Here is a 25,727-nt window from a genome sequence, read left to right as displayed (position 1 = left end):
AATATTCTAATTTTCTGAGATTGTGAATTTGGGGTTTTCATGAGCTGTAAGCCATAATCATCAAAAGTATGACAAATCAAGGCTTGAACTATCTCGCTTTGCATGTAATGAGTCTATCTCATATATTAGTTTCACCTTTTAAGTTGCATTACTGAAATAAATGAACTTTTGCACGATATTCTAATTTTTCGAGTTTCACCTGTATATCTCCTAAGGCCTGTCTCCTGGTTTCCAACCCAGTACTTTAGAAATTTAATTGTTCTGGATTTATGATCCATACATTATTTAAAGGGTTCTGTAGAGGGATTTTTTATATAAAAATATTTCTTTCTTTCTCCTGCTATTATTCTTTTTAATAAATAATTCAAGGCAGCAAAAATATCTAATACTTCTCCCTCCTTCTATTTTTCCCCACAACAACACATGTATGAGGCAGGAGTAGAATTCACAATCTCCTAGTTTCTATCCTGGTGCTAGACTAAACTGGTTTTAACTTCCTGATACCTGATGCAAAATAGGAAACAGCAATTAAATTTATGGTTCTCTCTTTTTTTCTCTTTTGAGCTGATCTTTTTTGTTCAAATCGGGCCTCAGCACAATGATGTACAATTTGGGAGAAAAGATGCAAAGCAGTAATCCAGCACTGGAAGCTATAATGGAGAAGATTTCCACAGCAACCATATATTTTCCCTTTGAACTCAGGTATGCTGGAACAAAGGACAACCAAACACTGCAGAAGACCAACATGCTGAAGGTGATAAACTTGGCTTCATTGAAAGCATCAGGCAATTTCCTTGCTAGGAAGGCCAGTGTGAAGCTGACAATGGCAAGGAAGCCCATATAACCCAAGACACAGTAGAACATGAAGGCAGAGCCTTTGTTACACTCCAGAATGATTTCTTCTGGTATTGACTTCATGTCAGCATCTGGGAATGGGGGAGAGATGATCAGCCATATAATACAAATTTTAATTTGAATAAGGAGGCAGCAGGATACTAGAAATGTGCCAAGTCTTTTCCCCAACCATTTGGTCATCTTGGACCCTGGCTTGGTAGCCATGAAAGCTAGAACTACGATGAGGGTTTTGGCCAAAACACAAGAAATGGCCACTGAGAAGATGATGCCAAAGGCAGTTTGACGAAGGAGACATGTCATCTTGTGAGGTTTCCCAATGAATAGCAAAGTACAAAGAAATGAAAACAGGAGAGCAACAAGGAGTACATATGTGAGGTTTCGGTTGTTAGCTCTGACAACAGGAGTGTTCTGATGCTTAATAAAGATCCAAAGGATTCCAACTGTGATTAAAGAGAAGAAAAGAGAAGAACTAGCCATAACTGTTCCCAGGGTTTCTTTGTAGTTCAAGAATGTTGTAACTTTGGGGAGACACAATACCTGCTTCTCATTGGGATACCGATCTTCTGGACATTGAAAACATTCATCCATATCTATGAAAGAAAACATTGATGTTGAAGTTGCATTGAAAGAAAAAAACCAATTGTGCAAGTGTTCAAAGTGAGAACTGCCAATTAATTTCTAAAAAAATATGTGCTGCACATTAAGTTAGTTGCCATCAACTTGTATGTGCATAAATCCATTTCTTGCTACCAATAATGAACATGCTTGCAATTCAATTACTTATCCCTATTTTATAGTCTAATCTGCCAAGCAAAAGAGTTGGCAGAAAACAGAAAATTTCCCATGGTATATTTGACAATCCGATTCATTCGGTGAGGTAGATGTACAATATCTCTTACCCTCCCTGTTAGAAATCTTCCCTTCTGGACATCGAAGACAGTCATAGCAGCAAAATAGTTTTCCTTCTATCTTTATCTTACTGTAGCCTGAATCGCACTTCCCATTACAAAGAGAAAGTGGCTGGGTCTGTCCATAAATAAATAATAAAAAAAGTTTATCTTTGGAAATGTGGCATCTCGGTGTCTTTCAGTATTTTTAGAAATATCTTTCCATCATATTTTTTTCTTTTGATATAATAATGTGAGACAGCAAAGTCTGGTTTTGGGTAGAAAAGATTTGAATAACTTTTTGCCTCAGTGCGAGCTTATAGATCACAATACTTAATTTGTCGCCAATAAAAAGACCTCTTTACAGAGGCATAGATTTACAAATGTTGCTTCCCTTTCTTTGTTTTTGAACATCTATAAGGCTTTTAGTGAATGGGAATGTTTTTGCATAGACTTTATATGCAAGGTGTGAACTTTCTTCGTGGCCTACTCTATTTCTCTCCATTTACCCACCTTCTACCCTAGAAGGTATCCTAGGGAACACCAATGACTGACTTTCTTAGTCTATCATAGGCTACATACACAAAGTGTCACAAGTGGAAATGAGCCCTTCACTATGCTTTGGATGCTTCTGGATTGAAAGGATTAGCCAGCTGTTGTCGAAGGGGCACCCAAATGTCTTAAGAGCAGCACATATAGAGAAAGACTCAAATAATATCCAGACAGAACCCTCTCTGTGGCCGATAACCAGCTTAGCAGAGACTAAAATCCAGGAAAAGCTTCTTTAGGTGGATGGAAGTCTTTGAAGAATTTCGAAGCAGAATGGATTTATGGAATGCTACAAAGAAGTAATACTGGATGGGACCAATGGACGAACTGGCACCTGGGTCTGACAAAAACTGAGAAGTATGGAAACCATTGAATAGATTGTGAATGGGTGCAACAAGATCCAGAAGCAATCTGAACAAATGGGGATATCCAGTTGCTTCTATTCTTTGTAATTGTGTTGACATTCAGACAACAAAACATACAGTATGTATGCTTGCCCTTTGTGCCCCAATCAGTGTACGTTTCAGGATCTCATGGCAGCATGACGGAACAAAATCAACGTTGCTTGTTTCTGGGCAAGGTCTATTTAATTTTTACATAATTTAACCTTGCATCTTTTATTTTTAAATGTTTTGCCCTATTTTAACTGTGGTGCTTCCCACACGAATAAACAAACAGCTAGGCTGGAGATGCTTCACGGAGAGAATATAATTCTGTTTCCGAGGGTCATTGTTATGGAATAGTTTGCCTCTAAATGAGCTTTAGAAGTGGTGAAATCTGGACTGAACACAATGTGACTGGACCGTACCTGGTTAAATCTGCTTGGCCACACAATAACATCTTCATAAATGGTGACCATTTTTTCATTGGAGTCCTTGAGGTCTATGCCTCCAACTTGGACTTTTTTAAAAGACAAATTTTCAAATGTGATCCAATTGAAAATATCAAATCCAGTCTCTAATTCTCCGTTTTCATTGAACCCAATTTTTTGCCCGGCACTATTGTTAAATGATGTTCTTCTGATCATGTAGTTGAGCTAAATCAGAAAATAAGCCAAACAGAGATATATATCAGGATGTACAACAGCACTCCTTCTCCCCTTTAAAGTATATAGACTAGAAATCCTTTCAAGGTTTGTAAACCATGAAAGATAATAATAACCGCAATAATAAATTATATTATTGATTGTAACTATGATACAGAATCCTCATGGCACCAGAATGAAACAGAAGAAATAAAATAAAATACTAGATCTGACTAGTCAGCAATTTAAATCAGACTATTATTTCTAGCAGATTTTTGAAAAAAATAATTGAGAAACAAGTTTATATTGAGGAGAGTATAAAAGAATATAAGGGGAAGAATGTTGCAGAAAGCTTTAAAAAATTTTTAAAACATTAAAATCATAATGATAAGGACCTTCATATATTTTTAAAAAGTTTCTAGTACAGAAATGTCAATAATCTCCATGGATTTCTTTTAAAAGAAATTGAATTTTGAGTATGTTTTTGGATTTCAGAAACTTCTCCGAATGAGCAGGTTCAGTAAACATATAAGAAAAAACAAACATATAAGGGAAAAAAGTAGTACCAAATGAGCAACATAACATATTGCACTTGAACCAAATAAATATATAGAATACAGTGTTTTAAAATAAATTATATGCATGTCATCTAGAAATAAATCATGTTTAGTCTTACTAAATTATCAATACGCAGGTGCTTGAAAGTCAGAAGCAACATTTTTATACATAGTTCAAATCTCACCAGGCTCAAGGTTGACTCAGCCTTCCATCCTTTCAAGGTAGGTAAAATGAGGACCCGGATTGTGGGGGCAATAAGAAGACTTTGTATAAAAAAAAGAACACTGTTTAGGGGGGGCTGAAAGCCCTACTAAGCAGGTATGAGTATGAGTCTCTGGAGAAGGGCGGCATATAAATCGAACCAATAAATAAATAAATAAATTACTTTAGCTTATAGAAACTGTTTTGTGACTCTAATGAATTCCTAATTTAATAGGGTTTCTTCTTTTTTTACATTTATATGTTACATATGGATATATTAATGGTATCCTGTATTTTATATTTTTCACTTGCTCTTAGACCGCAAGAAAATAAATTGAATTCTTGGAAGTATGATTTTTTTTTATTTTTTTATTTTTTCTGAAATCTAGTAGGAAGATATAGTGAGACATCAGTAATTTGTCTTTTGGGGGATTTTACCTTCCATAAATGTTGATTCAAAATTTTCCCCTTGATTTGCCTCCCTTCTCTGTATTTCATTATAGATGTATAGAAATCATGCAAAGCATGTGCCACCATGTAGATAGAATTGTAGACACTGTAGCTGTGGCCACTCATTTCCATTTCAAAGACAGATGTAGGAAGAATCTCCAGTTTCTCCTTTCCAGTACAAGTGGCCCCATTTGTCTTTTGTGTTACAGAGGTGCGGAGGGAACATTCAAAGGCATTTTCCCAGAAGATCTTGATTAAACTGTCTTCCCTTTCCAAGTTAGGGTTTCTCATCTGAACAAATTGATGGAATCCCAGTACCTTCTCTGAGTGAATTGCAAAAGATAAAGCACCATGAAGGAAAACCATATCCTTATTTCTGTGAAAGGGATTTGATGTGAAATCCATCTGGATTGTCATAATCCAGACTTTCCCTTTTGACCATAGTGGTAAATTATTATTTTTCAAACTACTGGAAAGAAACCTTAGAGTTATCATGTTACCACTTTCACCGTGAACTACCACCACAGTGACATTACTTTTCATAACAAATCTGTACATGTTAAGTCCTATTTCGAACATCTTTTTCAGATTATTTGAATGAACAGGTTTGGGAAATCTTGCAATGAAGTCAAAGCAGATGCCATTCTGGGTAGCCATGGGAAGCACCCTGCGCAGAAACATTTCACCACTCTCGTTGTCTACTAGCAACATCCCAACCCATGTCCACATGAAATATAGCAATAATTGAGAAATTCCCTTGTACTGACTGTCCATATTCGGCAACATCTGTTGGTAAAAAGCAGCTTGGTCTTTTATGCTAATTTCAGGAGCAGAACCATACAATATCTAGAAACAAAGAGATAAACAATAAAAGGAAAAAACAATTGACTGTAAAGTAAATAGTTGATGTGCAATGATATTCCTTCCCTATTTTTTAATTTTTTAATTTTTTTAAACGAACAAATATTTAATACATCAGTCATTCCTTCCATGTGACATCTCGGTGTTGTCTCCAATCATTCTTCTTTTTGTTATTTCTTCTTTCTTCATTCTCATCGAATCAATTACAACAATTCATCACTAACAAAATATTCTAATTATAGCATTTTTATGTATAAACTGTTAATTTACTTATTTATATCTTTTTTTTTAACCAATAGTAGAATTGTTTCCATATCTTAAAGTATTCTGAATCTCCTCTTTCTTTAATCATCAAAGTCAATCTATTCATTTCTGCACAATCTAAAAAAATTTTAATTACTTCTCCTTCCAAATGAATTTTCTCTGCTTTCCAATATTGTGCATAAATAATCCTTGCAGCTGTTATTACATGTATAATCAAATAAATAATTTCTTTGCTAAATTTTTCTGCCAGGATACCCAATAGGAACAGTTCTGGTTTTAAATCAATACATTGTTGTATCATTTCTTCCAGCCATATCTTAATTTTATTCCATTTTAATAATAATAATCTTTTATTATTATCACTCACTGACTGGTGATTGCTTTGAAGTTCCAAGTTTTGATCTTTGCTGGTCAATGAAAGGCACTCTATTTTGTGTTTTGTGTCTTTTATTTTTTTAGGAACTTTTTTTTTCTATGCCTTTTTAAAAAAAAAAAAAGAACTAGGTTGACAAGAAATTGGATTAAGACTGGAAGAGTCAGAAGAAAATTTTTCCTTTTTAGTTGTTTGGATTTGTATTTTTATCTTTTACTTTTGGCAGTTGATTTTCTCTCTCTCTCTCTCTCTTTTGGGGTATTTGGAAATTTGATTTTTGAGGGAGGTGGTTGATTGGAATTTTTGTTTTTCAATTTTTGTATTTTATTTTTTATTTTTCTTCTTCTTCTTCTTCTTCTTCTTCTTCTTCTTCTTCTTTTTTTTTTTTTTTTTTTTTGCTAATCCAACCATTGGGAAAGATTATGCACTTGGATTATAAATATGAAGAAATTTATATCAACTCTACATCCAACAGCAACTCCCTCATCGACAGAAACACAGAAAACTTCGGAGATGATGGAATTAAGAAATTTTAAACAATCGCTTCATGATGACTTAAAACAGGAAATGAAAGAAATGAAAGCCATGATTGGGAAAAATGAAGAGAGAATCCAGAAAGTAGAAGAAAAAGTGGAAATGACAGAAAAGAAAGTTGAGAAATTAGAAGAAAAATTGGTACCAGCTGAAAAAACAATTATTCTGTGGGAGATGGAGTGTTCTGAGTTTTACTTAAGATTTCAAAACATAGAGGAAGAAAAAGGAGAAAATTTACCTGAGATGATTGCTGAGATATTATCAGAAGTTTTGGAACAATCCAAGGAAAAGATCTTAAACGAGATGGATGAAGCCTTCAGAGTATACACAAGATATGCAAAGAGGAACAAACTACCAAGTGAAGTACATATAAGATTTATGAAGAAGGCAGTGAAAACAGAGATATTACAAGCATCAAGAAATACAGCACTGAAACACAAAGATAAAGAAATTGAGGTATTAAGACAAATACCTAGAAGAGTTAGAGAACTGAGGAGAGAATATCAGTTTCTAACGAAGTTCCTAATATTCAAAGGAGTGAGTTTTAGATGGTTAATACTGGAAGGAATTTTGGTGACATGGCAAGAACAAAGACATAGATTTGACTCCACTGAAAAAGCAAAACTATTTTATCAACAATTTTGTGGACCACTAGAAGAAGATTTGGGAGCAATAGGAGAGACAAAGCAAAAAGATGAAGAGAAAGACAAAGATGAAAAAGTAAAGGAAGAAAGAGCCCTAAGAGAAGGAGCGATCCAATGGAACTAAGAGAGACAAGGGCGATGAAGTCAAAATATGTATGTATAATGGGTGATTTTAATGCTGTAACAAATCTGGATCTGGATTATAAAACAATGAAGACAAATAAAAAATCCAGAAGAATATTGCCGAAATCTGTTTACAATGATAGAAGAGTTGAGTATTCAAGATATTTGGAGACAAAAACACTTGAAAGAAAACCAATATACCTTCTATTCAAATATACATTTATCGTGGTCAAGGATAGACATGATATGGATGTCAACAGAACTTATAGATAATATACAAGAAGTAAATATTGGCTCAAATATTTGGAAGGCCCATAGCCCAATGACAATAATGTGGAAAGGAAAGAAGAAAAAGACAAGATGGACTTTGAATGCAACAATATTAAATGAAAAGGACTTTCAGCAGTTTATGGAAAAAGAATTAGAATTTTTTAAAAATAAATAAGAAAGAAGATACATCACTTCAGGAGGTATGGGATATGATGAAAGCTTATATTAGAGGTTTGGCAATAACATATTTGGGAAGAAAGAATAAAAAGAAAAGGCAAAAACAGATAAGATTGGAAGAGGGGTATAAGAATTTAGAGAAAGAATTCCAAAAAGATATCCAAAATAAAAAAATTAAGAAGCTGATGGAACCGAAAAAACATGAAATAAATTTAAATGAACAGGAATCATTAGCAAATAAATTAAGAACATCTAAACAGATTTTTTTTTTTTGAAAATGCAAACAAACCAGGAAGGTGGTTAGCATATAAATTAAAAAAAGAGAAGAAGAAAATAATAAAAGATGAAGAGTGGAAGTTACATTATAGAAATGAAGAAAAGAAGATAGTAATTCAAAAATACTATGAAAAACTCTATTCCTAAGAAAAGATTTCAGAGGAAGAGATAATAAAATATTTGGAAAAATCAGATTTACCTAAAATACCAAAACAATATAAGGGAATGTTAGAAGAAAGAATAACAATGATGGAATTAACAGAAGGGATAAAAGGACAAAAAAAAAATGGGAAAGCACCAGGACCGGATGGGTTACCAGCACTACAAGAAGTGATAACACTACAAGAAGTGATAAGTATTTTAATGTTGGAACTATTTAATGAATTAGTAATGAAGGCAAGAATGCCAGATTCATGGAGGGAGGCTTATGTAACACTTATACCTAAAGAGGATACAGACCTACAATTGATAAAAAACTATAGACCAATTTCATTCCTAAATGTGGATTATAAGATTTTTGCTTCTATAATGGCAAATAGATTAAAAAAACTGTTAAATGAATTTATTCATATAGACCAAAATGGATTTTTACCTAAAAGGCAAATCAGAGACAATATGAGGAAAATTTTGAATACTTTGGAATATTATGAGACACATTCAGAAAAACAAATGGTGATGATGTTTCTAGATGCCCAAAAAACGTTTGACAATGTGAACTGGCAATTTATGATAGAACAACTGCAGAGAATGGACTCTGGGGACAGATTTATAAACACTTTAAAAATGATTTATGACAGATAATCTGCTAAAATAATGATGAATGGAGAAATGACAGAAAATGTTAGCATTATGAAGGACACTAGACAAGGATGTCCTCTATCACCATTGCTGTTTATTTTGATCTTAGAAGTTTTAAATAGAAATATTAGGCAAAATGAAGACATAAAAGGGATGAAAATCAAAAAATAAGAGTATAAACTGCAAGCTTTTGCAAATGACTTAGTATTCATCTTAGAAGAACCACAAGCAACAGGTCCCAAATTACTAGAACAAATAGAGAATTATGGAAAGGTGTCTGCTCTAAAAATAAATAAAGAAAAAATGAAAATTCTGGTGAAAAATATTACAGAAAAACACAAAAGAGAGATAGAAGAGAATTTAGATATACAAGTGGTGAAAAAAGTTAAATACTTAGGAGTCTATCTAACTTCAAGATGTGTAACAATAAAAGAGGATAATTATTATAAATTAAAACAACAAATCGAGAAAGACTTGGAGAAGTGGAAGAATCTTCAATTGTCCCTAATGGAAAGGATTGCAATAATAAAGATGAATATATTACCAAGATTATTATTCATATTTCAGAGAGCACTGATAAAAATTGAAAAGACTTATTTTCAACAGCTTAATAAGATAATAAGGAAATTTATATGGCAAGGGAAAAAAGCAAGAATAAGCATAAAATGCTTCAGGACATGAGATTACATGGAGGATTTGGGTTTCCGAATTGGGAATTGTATTACCAGGCAGCAGCATTGAGTTGGATGAAGGAATGGGTTGAAGTAAGAAATACAAGACTATTAACACTGGAAGGTCATGATTTACAATTGGGATGGCATGCATTTTTATGGTATGGTAGAAATAAGATACATACGTACTTTCTTAGACATTATATAAGGAATGCATTGTTATTGGTATGGGAGAAGGTCAGAGATAAATATTATCTGAAAATACTGATATGGTTATCAACAATGGAAGCTTTGATACATCCAAATGTTTTTAATGTTGGAAATATTGTAAGATATAAGGACTTATTAATTTATAAGGGGGATTTGAAAGGGAAACGAGAATTGGAAGAACAGGGGATTGAGATGGATTGGTATATGTACATGCAGATACAAACAAGATATGAAAAAGATGCTAAATTGTATGGTTTTCACTTAGAAAAAACAGAGATGGATGAGATACTCGCAGGACAGTAGATAAATTAATTTTAAAAAATCTATAACTTTTTACTTGGCATTGAACTGGAGGAGGAGCAAGTAAAGAAACAATGATAGCATGGGCAAAGAATTTTGGATATTCAATAGATCTAGATAAATGGCAACAGTTATGGGAAGGGAATTATAAATTAACAATGTCCACTGCATATAAGGAAAATCAATATAAAATATTTTATAGATGGCATATGCCCCTTGAGGAACAGGCAAAAATGTTTAAAGATAAATCAGCTAAATGTTGGAAATGTCACCAGTTATCAGATTCTTATTATCATATGTGGTGGACATGTCCAGAAGATATTCCTTCCCTATTTTGTCTGCTAAATTAGAAAATGAAACCCAAATCCGTGTTAGTTTCACATTCATATTCAAACTGAGCTAATGCAGCAGGAATGTTCAGCATTTCTCATGACTTAAGTAAACAAGTTCAATCAGCAGATCTCCATCTGCGCATAGAGATTGCTATGCCATCACTTCCAAGGCTGAGCTGCATTGCCAAAATAGGACAGTGGTTCAGAGTTACATTAGAACACCAGTTCACAATTCAGAGATGAATCATATCATGTTAGGATACCATAGAACAACTTACAGAATAAACTCCATGTCTGGGATTTCCAATATCATATCTCAAGACATGAGATTTAGTCCAGAGAGGACAAACTGTATCGCTTAAATATTTAAGTAATGCAATTTGTACACTCCAAATTAAATATCATTGAGATAAATATTAATTTACAATATATTACTTAATTGGTAAAAAAGATTATCCAGTTGTTTTCAATACTATTGATGCAATATTTCAAGATAATGTCATCTTATTTCCAAGAAGAACTTTAGCAGCCAGAGAGAAACTGAAATAAAATCAATATTAAGTCCTAAAAAAAATCCCAAATACTAGGATGAGTGGACCTTGATTATGCTCACTTTGGAGAATATTGATTTTGCTGAAAAATATCCCCAAGCCTAGTCCCTTGAAACATCAAAAAGCTGAAGAATTAAGATGCTGTGGCATAACCAAAACACTCAAAAATTCACTTGTAGTCTCTAGATTCACACATGTGTGCTAGTTGTTCCCAACTCTAGGGGGCGGTGCTCAACTCCATTTCAAAACTGAAGATGTCTCTGTGGTCATGTGGCTGGCATGACTAAATGTCAAAGGTGCATGGAACATTGTTACCTTCCCACCAAATGTGGTCACTATTTTTCTACTTGCATTTTTTACGTGCTTTCAACTGCCTGGTTTTCAGAAGCTGGGACAAGTAACGGGAGCTAATCCCGTTACGTGGGGTATATGATGTGTGGCCATATAAATGTGATAAATCAAAATCTGACTTCATGAAAGCGATGGGGCACTCCCATGTGACACCCCTCCTGTGCGAGCTGCACTGGCTCCCAGTGGTCTTCCGGGTGTGCTTCAAGGTGTTGGTTACCACCTTTAAAGCGCTCCATGGCTTAGGGCCTGGGTACTTACGGGACCGCCTTCTGCCACCGATAGCCTCCCACTGGCCACAGTCCCACAGAGAGGGACTCCTCAGGGTGCAGTCAGCCAGACAATGTCGGCTGGCGACCCCCAGGGGGAGGGCCTTCTCTGTGGCAGCACCTGTCCTCTGGCACGACCTGCCCCCAGAGATACGTAGGATCCCAAATCTCTGTGCTTTTCGCCGTGCCCTTAAAACTTTTTTATTTCATCAAGCCGGGCTTGGTTAAACCCCCCCTTAGATATTTTTAATTGTTAATTGATTTTAGCTGGGGTGTTTTAAATTTATTGGTCCAAACTTTGTTTAATTCCTTTTTTTAAAAAAAATTAAATTTTGTATGTGATGTTTTTATTCTTGCCTGTTCACCGCCCTGAGTCCAGTGGGAGAAGGGCGGTATAAAAATCTAATAAAATAGACTAGGTGATCGGTGTGCATGGCCGCGCTGAAAACCGGAAGCTCAGCTCTTCTGGTTTCCGGTGCTCCTGCGCATGTATGCGAACTCCTGTTTCAGCACTCGGGTTCACCAACACTGATCTAGACCCTTTTCAGTCAACAAATAACCCATAGATTAGCCTGATATCATTGGTTACTCTTTATCAGGTCCTGCATGGAATTAGTGCCCAAATTCTTCCTTTAAAAAAAAGAAAAACTTCTTTTCTTTGACCACTTGTGGGAAAAGATGGACTGTTTGAAGGTATTTTGCTCCTTCCTTAGTGAATGATTCTAATCTGTTGTAATGGGAGATGAAAGGACGTCTTGGTGGTGCCTGGCTTATTAGAAGAATCGATCATTTTCCTCCTATTCTTTTTCAACTATATGACCCTTCCAGGAGATAGCATTTGATATTTGAGTTGCTGATGATTCCCAATTTTATACCATCTCATAGGCTTAAGGGAGAAGGGTTTATAGGCTTAAGGGTTCTATCATGTAGAACACTGATGCCTGTAAAGGTCAGGACAAGAGAGAACCGAAGCTAAGGAAGATAGATTTGATATTTGTACGTTGAGGTTCTCCATCAATACCACTAGTTTCTCTGGATGGGTAAGGAAAGAAGATATTTGCCATTTGGGATTCATTAGGGACTCACAGTTGCTACTTGAAATGTAGGTGGAAGCCAAATGTGGCTGGTATCAAACATTAATGAGGTATAAAGTTCCATTGAAGTTCCTGATGAATATATATACAGTATATATCAGCACCAGATTTGAAATAGTAACGGCAGTTGCTGCAGAAGACCCCTTGCATAAGCCTGATGATGGCAGATGAGATTCTGCCAAAATGTTGCCAAAGGGCTCTCAATCTTACACGGGAGAAGACCCGAATACACCAAGACTTGCATACCTGTACCCATGAAAATCTACGAAAACAAATATCTTACCTCTACGGGGAGGAAACCTTCAACCAGGACCTACGAGAAACTCGAAGTCTGAAGAGCTACCATCTTATGTGACCTCACATTCCTACAAAACTGCCGAGATAAAAACTTGATCCCCACATGCTTCCAACTAAAATTACATTCTAAAACCTCAGCCACTGAAAGGATCCTGAAAAGGACTGAATTAAGCCTAATCAGAAACGAATTCCACAGGAAAAGATTCCTACTAGACCAAACCAACAAGGACCTACTCACTCATCACCTCAAACTCAGCAACAAAATCCACCCAGCACTCTGGGACAAATCCAAACAACTAGCCTACTGGAGAGCCAAAACAGAAACTGCCCACAAGACAAACACACACACCAACAAACTCCACAGACTAGAAAAATGCCAGAAGCCCAACCCCCCTCCACAGCAACTCATGAAACAAACAGTACATAACATATCTGACAGGATCCTCACCACAGCAGAAACCAATGTCCTTTCCAAAGGATTCAAATTTGCATCCCCACTGAAAACATCATATGCAGAGTTGAAGCCAGCCTAACCAAAATCAACCCAGATGAAGCCAATAAAATCAGACTTGAAGTCACCAATGTCCTCTGCTCCAGCAATCCACCCAGAAACAACATACACCAAGAAGAACAAAAAGCACTCATCAACTTGAGGAAAGACAATAACATAATCATTCTCCCAGAAAACAAAGGCAATGCCACAGTGGTGATGAACACATCTGACTACCAAGCCAAACTATCCGACCTACTCCAAGACCCCGCTTACAAACCTCTAAACACAGACCCATCACCTACCTGGAAAAAATCACCAAATCCAAAATAAAAGCCTCTCCCATCAGTGAAGAGATCCAGCAGACTCATCCCCAGAGAGAACTCATCCAGATGCCCCAAGCTCTATGTCCTCCCCAAGATAATCAAAGAAGGAACACCACTCAGACCCATAGTCAGCTCCATAGGCTCATCTCTACAGAATCTTGCCAAATTTCTTGCCAAACAACTTCAGCCCTACACAGAATCCATCAACTCATACATACAAAACTCATTCCACTTCATAGAAACAATAAAGAAACAAAACCTACAACCCAGTGACCTACTTGTGAGCTTCGATGTCATATCCTTCTTCACCCAAGTGCCTATTAAAGAAGCCTTGACAGCAATCCAAAATAAATACAACCCCCCTAAACTTATCCTAGATCTGACCAACCATTGCCTAACCAACACATACTTCATCCACAATGGACAAATATACAAACAGATAGAAGGAGCACCTATGGGATCACCCCTCTCACCTGTTATCGCAAACCTGTACATGGAACACTTTGAAACCAATGCCTTAGATAAATCTGAACACAAACCCAAACTCTGGCTGAGATATGTAGATGACAGTTTCGTAATTTGGCCACACGGGAAAGAAAAACTGGACAACTTCCTCACACATCTCAACAGCCTACACCCCAAAATACAATTTACTATGGAAACAGAAGCTAACAACAAACTTCCCTTTCTGGACATCCTAATCTACAAAAAACCCAATGGCTCCCTAGGACACACCATCTACAAGAAAAAAACACACACAAACCACTACTTAAACGCACAATCACATCACCACCCTGCACAGATCACTCTGTAGCCAAGACTCTCATCTCCAGAACCAAATGCCTAGCCGACAAAGACCACCTGAAAACTGAATTCCGCACTCTCACAAACGTATTTAATTTCTAATGAATTCCAAAGAAACACTATCACCAACCTAATCCAAAGGGAGACACCCCCCAAGAACCAAGACACAGAACAGGACAACAATATCGCCCTCCTCCCTTACATCAAAGGCACCACAGATAAAATCAGCAAAATTCTCCACAAACACAATATCAAGACAGCCTTCTGCACTGACCAAAAAAGGGCCAACATCTTAAGAAACCCAAAAGACAAGATCCAGTTAGAAAACCAAGGAGTCTATGAAATACCATGCAAAATCTGCCCAGCCACATACATTGGACAAACTAATAGGAGAATAAATGCCCGCATTGCAGAACACAAGAATGCAGTCAGAAAAGAAGAAAAAACTTCCTCTCTTTTCCAGCACCTTAAAGCTACAGGACATAAAATTGATTTTGAAGGAACCAAATTAATCACCAAAACTGAACACCTCAATAAGAGAATAATTATGGAAGCCATTGAAATAGTAAAATGCCCCCATAATATGAATAAAAGTGATGATACCTCCCACCTACCAGACATCTGGAAACTAGCCCTTGTCAACAAACGAGTCCCAGCACCCACAGGCAGAAAAATCTACACCCCAGAAGCCAGACACACATACCCCGAGACCTCCAACCAAATCACATTCCAGCCAGCCACAAAGATGAAGCCCTGCAACCTGGTGGAAAAAAACCGACCATACACCTGAAGCCAAGCCAATAGACACAGACTGCGACTCCCAACCAATCAGAACGAAGAGGTGGGGCCATCCCAGCAAAGCAGACTACTAGCACCAGATTTGAAATAGTAACGGCAGTTGCTGCAGAAGACCCCTTGCATAAGCCTGATGATGGCAGATGAGATTTTGCTGAAATGTTGCCAAAGTGCTCTCAATCTTACAAGGGAGAAGACCCGAATACACCAAGACTTGCACTTACATACCTGTACCCGTGAAAATCTACGAAAACAAATATCCATATATATATATAATTTTCTTGTCTTTTCATAGGCCTTTATGTGTATTTTTCTCTCAGCCGGGTTTTTTCCCTACGTAAATCAAGATCTTTATACAGCCCTAGCTCAGTGAAATCCCATTCACCAGCTTCTAGTCTTTTTCAGACATCAAACCAGCATTTTGCTGTCTATTGGGAGATTAAAGGGAGACTAAGATAGATCTATTTCGGACTAATTAGTCCTCATCAGTTAGCCACACCCTCATCTCATGTCTCCTCCCCGTAAAGGTCAAATATTTATTTTCTTGTCTTTTCGAAGGCCTTTATGTGTATTTTTCTCTCAGCCAGGATTTTTCCTATGTAAATCAAGATCTTTATACAGCCATAGCTCAGTAAAATCCCATTAACTAGTTTCTAGGCTTTTTATTTATTTATTTATTCATTTTTAATTTGATTTATATGCCGCCCTTCTCCGGAGACTCAGGGCGGCTTACAATGTGCTAAGCAATAGCCTTCATCCTTTTGTATATTTATACAAAGTCAGCTTATTGCCCCCACAACTGGGTCCTCAATTTTTCAGACATAGATAGATAGATCTATTTCTATTTTGACCTTTACAGGGAGGAGACATGAGATGAGGGTATGGCTAACTGATGAGGACTAATTAGTCTGAAATAGATCTATCTTAGTCTCCCTTTAATCTCCCAACAGAGAGCAAAATGCTGGTTTGATGTCTGAAAAAGCCTAGAAACTGGTGAATGGGATTTCACTGAGCTAGGGCTGTATAGAGATGTTGATTTACGTAGGAAAAAACCCGGCTGAGAGAAAAAATATATACATACATATATACATACATATATACATACATACATACATACATACATACATACATACATACATACATACGTATATCTTTATCTCTATCTCTATCATCTCTATCTCTATCTCTATCTCTATCTCATCTCTATCTATCTATCTATCTATCTATCTATCTATCTATCTATCTATCCATCTATCTATCTATAGTGTGTGTGTACAGCATCATTTTTAAAATAATTATTTTACTATTATGTGACATATGGCTGACATTCTTTTATTTTTTATTCTTGTTATGTAGATTGTATTTTATTTTACTTTTAATTTAACATATTGTTTCTTTCTTTTTAATATTTTGTGCATCCTCAACAGCTGTGATACTATGGTGGGATATCAAACAAACAAATAAGAAATCTGTAAATTAATGTAAGGCCATATTGTTTTAAAACTGGAAGATTTTTTTTTCCTGTTTTCATAGAAATGGGGAAAAATTCTGTATTTGTTTCTAGTTTTCATTGCTGTCAGCAATTACAGGCTGGTGTACAATTGTTTACATGCCATGGTTTCCTAGGTCTTGAATTCTGAATTGTTGATCTTTCAATTGTCATTATCAATTCCCACATCATTGTTTCAACTTCATCTCCTCGTGGGCAAGAAGTTGTTGTGGAGACAAGTGCAAGTATAAATACTCTTAATGAGGCAGAGCTTGGGGAAACTTCAATTTGCTTATGATAAGACACTTTTGCACATTATGATGATACTTGAAGCCTTGGTCTTTATGCTTTTGCCTGAAATAATGTCCATGATTCCCAGTGCTAAATGTAGAACTAACGACCCTCTGCCTTTTCTTCACAAACAATATCAGTCAGGAGATTTCATAATTGTGGGCATTTTCTCTCAGATCTACATCTACCGTAGAATGATAGACTTCAGGCGACATCCATCTAAGGAGTTTTTTGGCACCACTTTGTAAGATGTTTTACAGAGAGACATGAAAAGAGAAAGAAGAAAAGGATATAGAGGAGAGAGGAGAGAGGGAGGGAGAGAGGGAGAGTATGTAAGGTACAAAAATATATAGATAGACAAAAGCTTATAAATATTAGATGATGAATGGATGGATGGATGGATGGATAGATGAATAGATAGATGATAGACAGACAGACAGAGAGACAGACAGACAGATAGAAATGGGTTAGATAGACGTTACAATCATTAAATTGAGTTGACCTATACCATCTATGATATTTTGGGAAGTATGTATTCTGACAATATATAATGCTTATTTTAGGGTCATAACTCCAATGTATCAGCACATCATCGCTTTAGAGTTTGCCATCATGGAAATCAATAGAGATACCTCTATTTTACCAAACCATACCTTGGGGTTCCATATCTATAATGCCTACTTTGATCCAAGTTGGACATACCGAGCCTCATTGGAGCTCTTCTTTACAAAGGGCCAATTCATACCTAACTATAGCTGTGATGCTCAAAACAGACCAATAGCAGTCATTGGAGGACCTTCCTCTGACATCTATCTATACATGGCTAATATCCTTTCCCTTTACAAGATGCCACAGGTATGTTGTTTCCTTGGAATTTAGAGGCAGGAGATAAAAATCCATATAATATTTTTTCTGTAAAAATCTTCAAGGGAAAAAATATTGTGATTGTAATAAAAAGGATGCATTTTAGGAAATTTATCCTTCTAGAGACTACAAGTGAATTTTGGCGTGTTTTGGTTACACCACAGCACCTTAATTCGTCAGCTTTTTGATGTTTGAAGGGGCTAGCTTTGGGGATATTTTTCAGCAAAATCAATATTCACCAAAGTGAGCATAATCAAGATTCACCCAACCTAGTATTTGGGATTTTTTTAAGGAGTTAGTATTGATTTTGTTTCAATTTCTCTCTGGCCTGCTAACATTCTCCTTGGAAATAAGCTAAAATTACCTTGAAATATTGCATCAATAGTATTGAAAACAACTGGATAATCTTTTTAACCAATTAAGTAATATATTGTAAATTAATATTTATCTTAATGATATTTAAGTTGGAGTGTACAAATTGCATTACTTAAATATTTAAGTGATACAGTTTTTGCTCTCTGAATTAAATCTTGTATCTTGAGATATGATATTGGAAACCCCAGACATGGAGTTTATTCTGTAAATTGTTCTATGGTAACCTAACATGATATGATTCATCTCTGAATTGTGAACTGGTGTTCTAATGCAACTCTGAACCACTGATCTATTTTGGTGATGCAGCTCAGCCTTAGAAGTGATGACATAGCAATCTCCATGCACAGATGGAGGTCTTCTGATTGAACTTACTTAATTAAGTCATGAGAAATGCTGGACATTCCTGCTCCATTAGCTCATTTTGAATATGAACATGAAACTTACACAGATTCTGGCTTCAGTTTCTAATTTAGCAGACAAAATATGGAGAGAATCTGATTGCACATCAACTTTTTACTTTACAGTCATTTTTTTTCCCTTTTATTGTTTATCGCTCTGTTTCTAGATATTGTATGGTTCTGCTCCTGAAATTAGCACAAAAGAACAAACTGCTTTTTACCAACAGATGTTGCCAAATATGGACAGTCAGTACAAGGGAATTTCTCAATTATTGCTATATTTCACGTGGACATGGGTTGGGATGTTGTTAGTAGACAACGAGAGTGGTGAAATGTTTCTGCGCAGGGTGCTTCCCATGGCCACCCAGAGTGGCATCTGCTTTGACTTCATTGAAAGATTTCCCCAAACTGTTCATTCAGCTAATCTGAAAAAGATGATCGAAATAGGATCTAATATGTACAAATTTGTTATGAAAAGTAATGTTACTGTGGTGGTAGTTCATGGTGAAAGTGCTAACATGATGGCTCTCAGATTTCTTTCCAATAATTTGAAAGACAATGATTTACCACTATGGACAAAAGGGAAAGTCTGGATTATGACAATCCAGATGGATTTCACGTCAAATCCCTTTCACCGAAATAAGGATCTGGTTTTCCTTCATGGTGCTTTATCTTTTGCAATTCACTCAGAGAAGGTACTGGGATTCCAGCAATTTGTTCAGATGAGAAACCCTAATTTGGAAAAGGAAGACAGTTTTATCAAGATCTTCTGGGAAAATGCCTTTGGCTGTTCCTTCCGCACCTCTGTAACACAAAAGGCAAATGGGGCCACTTGTACTGGAAAGGAGAAACTGGAGGTTCTTCCTACATCTGTCTTTGAAATGGAAATGAGTGGCCACAGCTACAGTGTCTACAATGCTATCTACGCGGTGGCACATGGTTTGCATGACTTCTATTCATCTGTAATGAAATACGGAGAAGGGAGGCAAATCAAGGGAAAACTTTTGAATCAACATTTATGGAAGGTAAAATACCCCAAAAGACAAATTACAGATGTATCACTCTATCTTCCTACTAGATTTCAAAAAAAAAAAAAATCTTCCAAGAATTCATTTCTCCAATTTAGGTGAAAATGAGAAAATTTGGTAAACATAAAGTTAGCTATTTACTTTTTAATAGTCTAAGACCAAGTAAACGTAAAATATCATTGATATATCCATATGTAACTCTTTGGAAATATATAAAAAAGAAGAAATACTATAAAACTAGGAATTTATTAGAGTCACAAAACAGTTTCTATAAGCTAAAGTTATGTATAAAAATGTTGCTTCTGTCTTTCAAACACCTGCGTATTGATAAATTAGTAAGACTAAAAATGATTTATTTCTAGATGACATACATATAAGTTATTTTAAAGCATTATATTCTACAGTATATATTTATTTGGTCCAAGACCAATATGTTATGTTCCTGATTTTGTATTACATTTTTCCTTACACATTTTTTTTTCTTATATGTTTATTGAACCTGCTAATGTTGAGAAGTTTCTGAAATCCAAAAAACATACTCAAAATTCAGTTTCTTTTAAAAGAAATCCATGGAGATTATTGACATTTCTGTACTAGAAACTTTTTAAAAATGTATGAAGGTCCTCATCGTTATAATTTTAATGTTTCTAAATAAATTTTAAAGCTTTCTGCAACATTCTTCCCCTTATATTCTTTTATACTTTCCTCAATATAAACTTGTTTCTCAATTATTTTTTTCAAAAATCCGCTAAAAATAATTAGTCTGATTTAAATTGCTGAATAGTCAGATCTAGTATTTTATTTTAATTCTTCTGTTTCATTGTGGTGCTATGAAGATTCTCTAATCATAGTTACAATCAATAATGTAATTTATTATTGCAGTTATTATTATCTTCCATGTTATACAAACCTTGAAAGGATTTCCTGTCTATATACTTTAAAGGGGAGAAAGAGTGCTGTTGTACATCCTGATATATATCTCTATGTTTTATTTTCTGATTTAGCTCAACTACATGATCAGAAGAACATCATTTAATAATAGTGCTGGGCAGAAGATTGGGTTCAATGAAAATGGAGAATTAGAGACTGGATTTGATATTATCAATTGGATCACATTTTCAAATTTGTCTTTTAAGAAAGTCCAAGTTGGCGACATAGACCTCAAGGACTCCAATGAAAAAATGGTCACCATTTATGAAGATGATATTGTGTGGCCAAGCAGGTTTAACCAGGTATGCACCAGTCACATTGTGTTCAGTCCGGATTTCAATACTTCTAAAGCTCACTTAGAGGCAAACTATTCCATAGCAATGAACCTCGGAAACAGAATTATATTCTCTCCCTGAAGCCTCTCCAGCCTAGCTGTTGGTTTATTCGTGTGGGAAGCATTACAGTTAAAATAGGGCAAAACATTTAAAAATAAAAGATGCAAGGCTAAATTATGTACGAATTAAACAGACCTTGCCTAGAAACTAGCAACATTGATTGTGTTCCATCATGCTGCCATGAGATCCTGAAACATACACTGATCAGGGCACAAAGGGCAGGCATACATACTGTATGTTTTATTGTCTGAATGTCAACACAATTAGAAAGAATAGAAGCAACTGGATATCCCCATTTGTTTAGAGTGCTTCTGGATCTTGTTGCACCCATACACAATCTATTCAATGGTTTCCATACTTCTCAGTTTTTGTCAGACCCAGGTGCCAGTTCATCCATTGGTCCCATCCAGTATTACTTCTTCGTAGCATTCCATAAATCCACTCTGCTTTGAAATTCTTCAAAGACTTCCATCCACCTAAAGAAGCTTTTCCTGGATTTTAGTCCCTGCTGAGCTGACCAAAGAGAGGGTCCAGTCTAGATATTATTTGAGTCTTTCTCTATATGTGCTGCTGTTAAGACATTTGGGTGCCCCTTCGACAACAGCTGGCTAATCCTTTCAATCCAGAAGCATCCAAAGCATAGTGAAGTGCTCATTTCCACTTGTGACATTTTGTGTATGTAGCCTAGGTGATAGACTTAGAAAGTCATTCATTGGTGTTCCCTAGGATACCTTCAAGTGTAGAAGGTGGGTAAATGGAGAGAAATAGAGTAGGCCATGAAGAAAGTTCACACCTTGCATGTAAAGTCTATGTAAAAACATTCCCATTCACTAAAAGCCTTATAGATGTTCAAAAACAAAGAAAGGGAAGCAACATTTGTAAATCTATGCCTCTGTAAAGTGGTCTTTTTATTGACGACAAATTAAGTATTGTGATCTATAAGCTCGCACTGAGGCAAAAAGTTGTTCAAATCTTTTCTACCCAAAACCAGACTTTGCTGTCTCACATTATTATATCAAAAGAAAAATATAATGGAAAATCATTTCTGAAAATACGGAAAGAAACGGAGATGCCACGTTTCCAAATATAAACTTTTTTTTAATTATTTATTTATGGACAGACCCAGCCACTTTCTCTGTGTAATAGAAAGTGCGATTCAGGCTACAGTAAGATTAAGATAGAAGGAAAACTGTTTTGCTGCTATGACTGTCTTCGATGTCCAGAAGGGAAGATTTCTAACAGGGAGGGTAAGAGATATTATATATATCTACCTCACCAAATGAATCTGGTTGTCAAATGTACCATGGGAAATTTTATGTTTTCTGCCAACTCTTTCACTTGGCAGATTAGACTATAAAATAGGGATAAGTAATTAAATTGCAAACATGTTCTTTATTGGTAGCAAGAAGTGAATTTATGCAAATACTAGCTGAGTAGTTATGATCGGCCTCTCCTCTCCCTTTCTCTCCCTCAGCCTTGCCCCACAGAAGCCTCCCCTATCCTATCCCCTTCTCTCCCTCAGCCTTGCCCCACAGAAGCCTCCCCTGTTCTATCCCCTGGTTGCTGCTGTAAAAGTAAAAAAATTGAAACTCCCCTCCTCTGCTTGTGTTTTGCATTTGGAACAGATTTCTTTTCAGGTGGGGAGTGGGAGTACAACTCCTTAACGTCATAGTCTGTTAATCATAATATAGGAAATGCTAATGCTCTGATGGTCATTTCGAAAAATCCTTTCTTAGTGAGCACCTAAAAGCCAAGGGGAACATTTGTGGCAAATTTCAAGTTTGTCGCCTTTACGGTTCTGGAGATTTCATGATTACGGCAAGAGTGGTTTTCGCATTTATATACATAGATAACTTGATGGCAACTAATTTCATGTACTACATATATTTTTTCAGAAATTAATTGGCAGTCCTCACTTTATAAAGTCAGTTTTTATTCTTTCAATGCAACTTCAACATCAATATTTTCTTTCATAGACATGGATGAATGTTTTCAATGTCCAGAAGATCAGCATCCCAATGAGAAGCAGGTTTTGTGTCTCCCCAAAGTTACAACATTCCTGAACTACAAAGAAACCTTGGGAACAGTTATGGCTACTTCTTCTCTTTTCTTCTCTTTAATCACAGTTGGAGTCCTTTGGATCTTTATTAAGCATCAGGACACTCCCATTGTCAGAGCTAACAACCGAAACCTCACATATGTACTCCTTGTTGCTCTCCTGTTATCATTTCTTTGTACTTTGCTATTCATTGGGAAACCTCACAAGGTGACATGTCTCCTTCGTCAAACTGCCTTTGGCATCATCTTCTCAGTGGCCATTTCTTGTGTTTTGGCCAAAACCATCATCGTAGTTCTAGCTTTCATGGCTACCAAGCCAGGGTCCAAGATGACCAAATGGTTGGGGAAAAGACTTGGCACATTTCTAGTATCCTGCTGCTCCTTTATTCAAATTAAAATTTGTATTATATGGCTGATCATCTCTCCCCCATTCCCAGATGCTGACATGAAGTCAATAACAGAAGAAATCATTCTGGAGTGTAACGAAGGATCTGCCTTCATGTTCTACTGTGTCTTGGGTTATATGGGCTTCCTTGCTATTGTCAGCTTCACAGTCGCCTTCCTAGCAAGGAAACTGCCTGATGCTTTCAATGAAGCCAAGTTTATCACCTTCAGCATGTTGGTCTTCTGCAGTGTTTGGTTGTCCTTTGTTCCAGCATACCTGAGTTCCAAGGGAAAATATACGGTTGCTGTGGAAATCTTCTCCATTATAGCTTCCAGTGCTGGATTACTGCTTTGCATCTTTTCTCCCAAATTGTACATCATTCTGCTGAGGCCCGATTTGAACAAAAAAGATCAGCTCAAAAGAGAAAAAAAGAGAGTACCATAAATTTAATTGCTGTTTCCTATTTTGCATCAGGTATCAGGAAGTATAAAACCTGTTTTGTCTAGGACCAGGGTAGAAACTAGGAGATTGTGAATTCTACTCCTGCCTCATACATGTGTTGTTGTGGGGAAAAATAGAAGGAGGGAGAAGAATTAGATATTTTTGCTGCCTTGAATTATTTATAAAAAATAATAATGGCAGAAGAAAGAAACATCTTTTTTAAAAAAATTCCCTCTACTGAAGCATTTATTTATTTATTTATTTATTTATTTATTTATTTATTTATTTATTTATTTATTTATTCAATTTATATGTCACCCCTCTCCGAAGACCCAGGGTGGCTTTAACTGATATATGGATCCTAAATGCAGAACAACTAAATTTCTAAGATACTAGGCTAGAAACCATGAGACTGAGGCCTTAGGCATGTATATATATATGGAGATATATATGGAGAGATGAGAGAGAGAGAGAGACAGAGGGAGGGAGGGAGGGAGGGAGAGAGTGAGAGAGAGGGAGGGAGGGAGGGAGAGAGAGTGAGAGAGAGATGAACATGGAGATAGGCATAGAGAGATATATGGATTTATATGGATATATATAATACATAGATATAGATATTTACAGTAGCATTAACCACCAGGGTAAATCTTTAAAAAAAAAATACTATAAAACTCTAATAATAAAATGCTCTGTTCTAAACTCCAGTTTTTTAAATTTGTTTTCATGGCACCCATATGATATGGTATGTTATGTATATAAGTTTTGGCGGGAGTTTTGAAATACAGTGGGTCAATTGTGATTGGTGAGCTCCCTGGCCAGCAAGGTATATAAAGGGAGCTATACAGTGGTGGGATTCAATTTTTTTAACAACCAGTTCTGTGGACGTGGCTTAGTTGGGGGTGTGGCTTGGGGGTCATGTGACCGGGTGGGCCTGGCTAGCTGGTCATGTGACCGGGTGGCCGTGGCTATGTGCATAGGGACTACTCAGAGGGCTGAAAAAAGTCATTTCTGACTGGTCCTCACACTTTTGACCTGTCCTCGCACTTATGACCATCCTCACATTTATGCCCGTTGCGGCATTCTTAACAACCATGTCACTCATTTCACAACTGCTTCTCTTCATTATGGTGACAAGATAGGGCAAAAACGTAAAATGTGAGGACAGTCGTAAGTTCGAGGACTGGTCAAAAGTGCAAGGACCAGTCAAAAATAACTTTTTCAGCCCTCTGAGTAGTCCATGTGCACAAAAGGACTACCCAGAGGGCTGAAAAAAGTGATTTCTGATAGGTCTTCACACTTTTGACCGGTCTTCGCACTTATGACTGGTCATCATTTATACCCATTGTAGCATTCTTAACAACCATGTCACTCATTTCACAACTGCTTCTCTTCACCATGGTGACAAGATAGGGCAAAAACGTAAAATATGAGGACAGTCGTAAGTTCAAGGACTGGTCAAAAGTGCGAGGACCAGTCAAAAATAACTTTTTCAGCCCTCTGAGTAGTCCATATGCATAAAAGGATAAAGCAATAGAGAGGGATGAAGGAAGGGAAGGGAAATTAGAGTAGGAGTGAGGGTAAGAGAGGGAGGAAAAGAGGAGGAGAAGGAGAAAGGAAGAGGAAGTAGGGAGGAGAAGAAGAGAGGGAGAAGAGAAAGTAAGAAGGAAAGAAAAGAGAGAGGTGGTAGGTTTGAGGAGAAAGATTGCTGTACAATAAAAATGATGAATGGGAAGAAAGCCAAC

At 36.3% G+C, this 25,727-nt stretch overlaps 2 protein-coding genes across 2 annotated transcripts; one reads left to right on the top strand and one right to left on the bottom strand.

The window, feature by feature from the left end:
• Positions 1 to 534: 534 nt before the first annotated feature.
• LOC139324488 (vomeronasal type-2 receptor 26-like) lies at positions 535 to 6,509 on the bottom strand. Its single transcript, XM_070954200.1, has 5 exons — positions 6,489 to 6,509; positions 4,513 to 5,370; positions 3,100 to 3,327; positions 1,755 to 1,881; positions 535 to 1,445 (listed from the first exon to the last, which is right to left on the bottom strand). Exons 1-5 carry the CDS (start codon positions 6,507 to 6,509, stop codon positions 535 to 537), a joined length of 2,145 nt encoding a protein of 714 aa, XP_070810301.1.
• Positions 6,510 to 12,779: 6,270 nt separating this feature from the next.
• LOC139324487 (vomeronasal type-2 receptor 26-like) lies at positions 12,780 to 23,988 on the top strand. The gene is made up of 8 exons (XM_070954199.1): positions 12,780 to 12,948; positions 13,972 to 14,306; positions 17,288 to 17,355; positions 17,675 to 17,966; positions 18,916 to 19,773; positions 20,781 to 21,008; positions 22,222 to 22,348; positions 23,078 to 23,988. The coding sequence occupies exons 1-8, from the start codon at positions 12,780 to 12,782 to the stop codon at positions 23,986 to 23,988; spliced, it is 2,988 nt and encodes a 995-aa protein (XP_070810300.1).
• The last annotated feature ends 1,739 nt before the right edge of the window (positions 23,989 to 25,727 follow it).

This window comes from Pituophis catenifer, unplaced genomic scaffold (genome assembly GCF_029215685.1).
Source record: "Pituophis catenifer annectens isolate HBS135680 unplaced genomic scaffold, rPitCat1.0.hap2 SCAF_15, whole genome shotgun sequence".
NCBI classification, from domain to species: domain Eukaryota; kingdom Metazoa; phylum Chordata; class Lepidosauria; order Squamata; family Colubridae; genus Pituophis; species Pituophis catenifer.
The sequence above is the reverse complement of the archived record's forward strand: the minus strand, read 5'-3'. Positions and strand labels throughout refer to the sequence as shown.

What these genes read in the sequence shown, in the direction of transcription:
- LOC139324488 (XM_070954200.1), bottom strand. Translation starts at nt 6,509, where the DNA reads ATGAGGGAGTTGCTGTTGGAT. An exon ending in TGAGGGAGTTGCTGTTGGAT is followed by an intron (nt 5,371 to 6,488) that starts GTAGAGTTGATA and finishes CTTTGTTTCTAG; the next exon opens with ATATTGTATGGTTCTGCTCC. An exon ending in GAAGATTTCTAACAGGGAGG is followed by an intron (nt 1,446 to 1,754) that starts GTAAGAGATATT and finishes TTTCTTTCATAG; the next exon opens with ATATGGATGAATGTTTTCAA.
- LOC139324487 (XM_070954199.1), top strand. Translation starts at nt 12,780, where the DNA reads ATGGCAGATGAGATTCTGCCAAAATGTTGCCAAAGGGCTCTCAATCTT. An exon ending in GATATGTAGATGACAGTTTC is followed by an intron (nt 14,307 to 17,287) that starts GTAATTTGGCCA and finishes ATTTTCTCTCAG; the next exon opens with ATCTACATCTACCGTAGAAT. An exon ending in GGCCAAGCAGGTTTAACCAG is followed by an intron (nt 21,009 to 22,221) that starts GTATGCACCAGT and finishes ATTTATGGACAG; the next exon opens with ACCCAGCCACTTTCTCTGTG.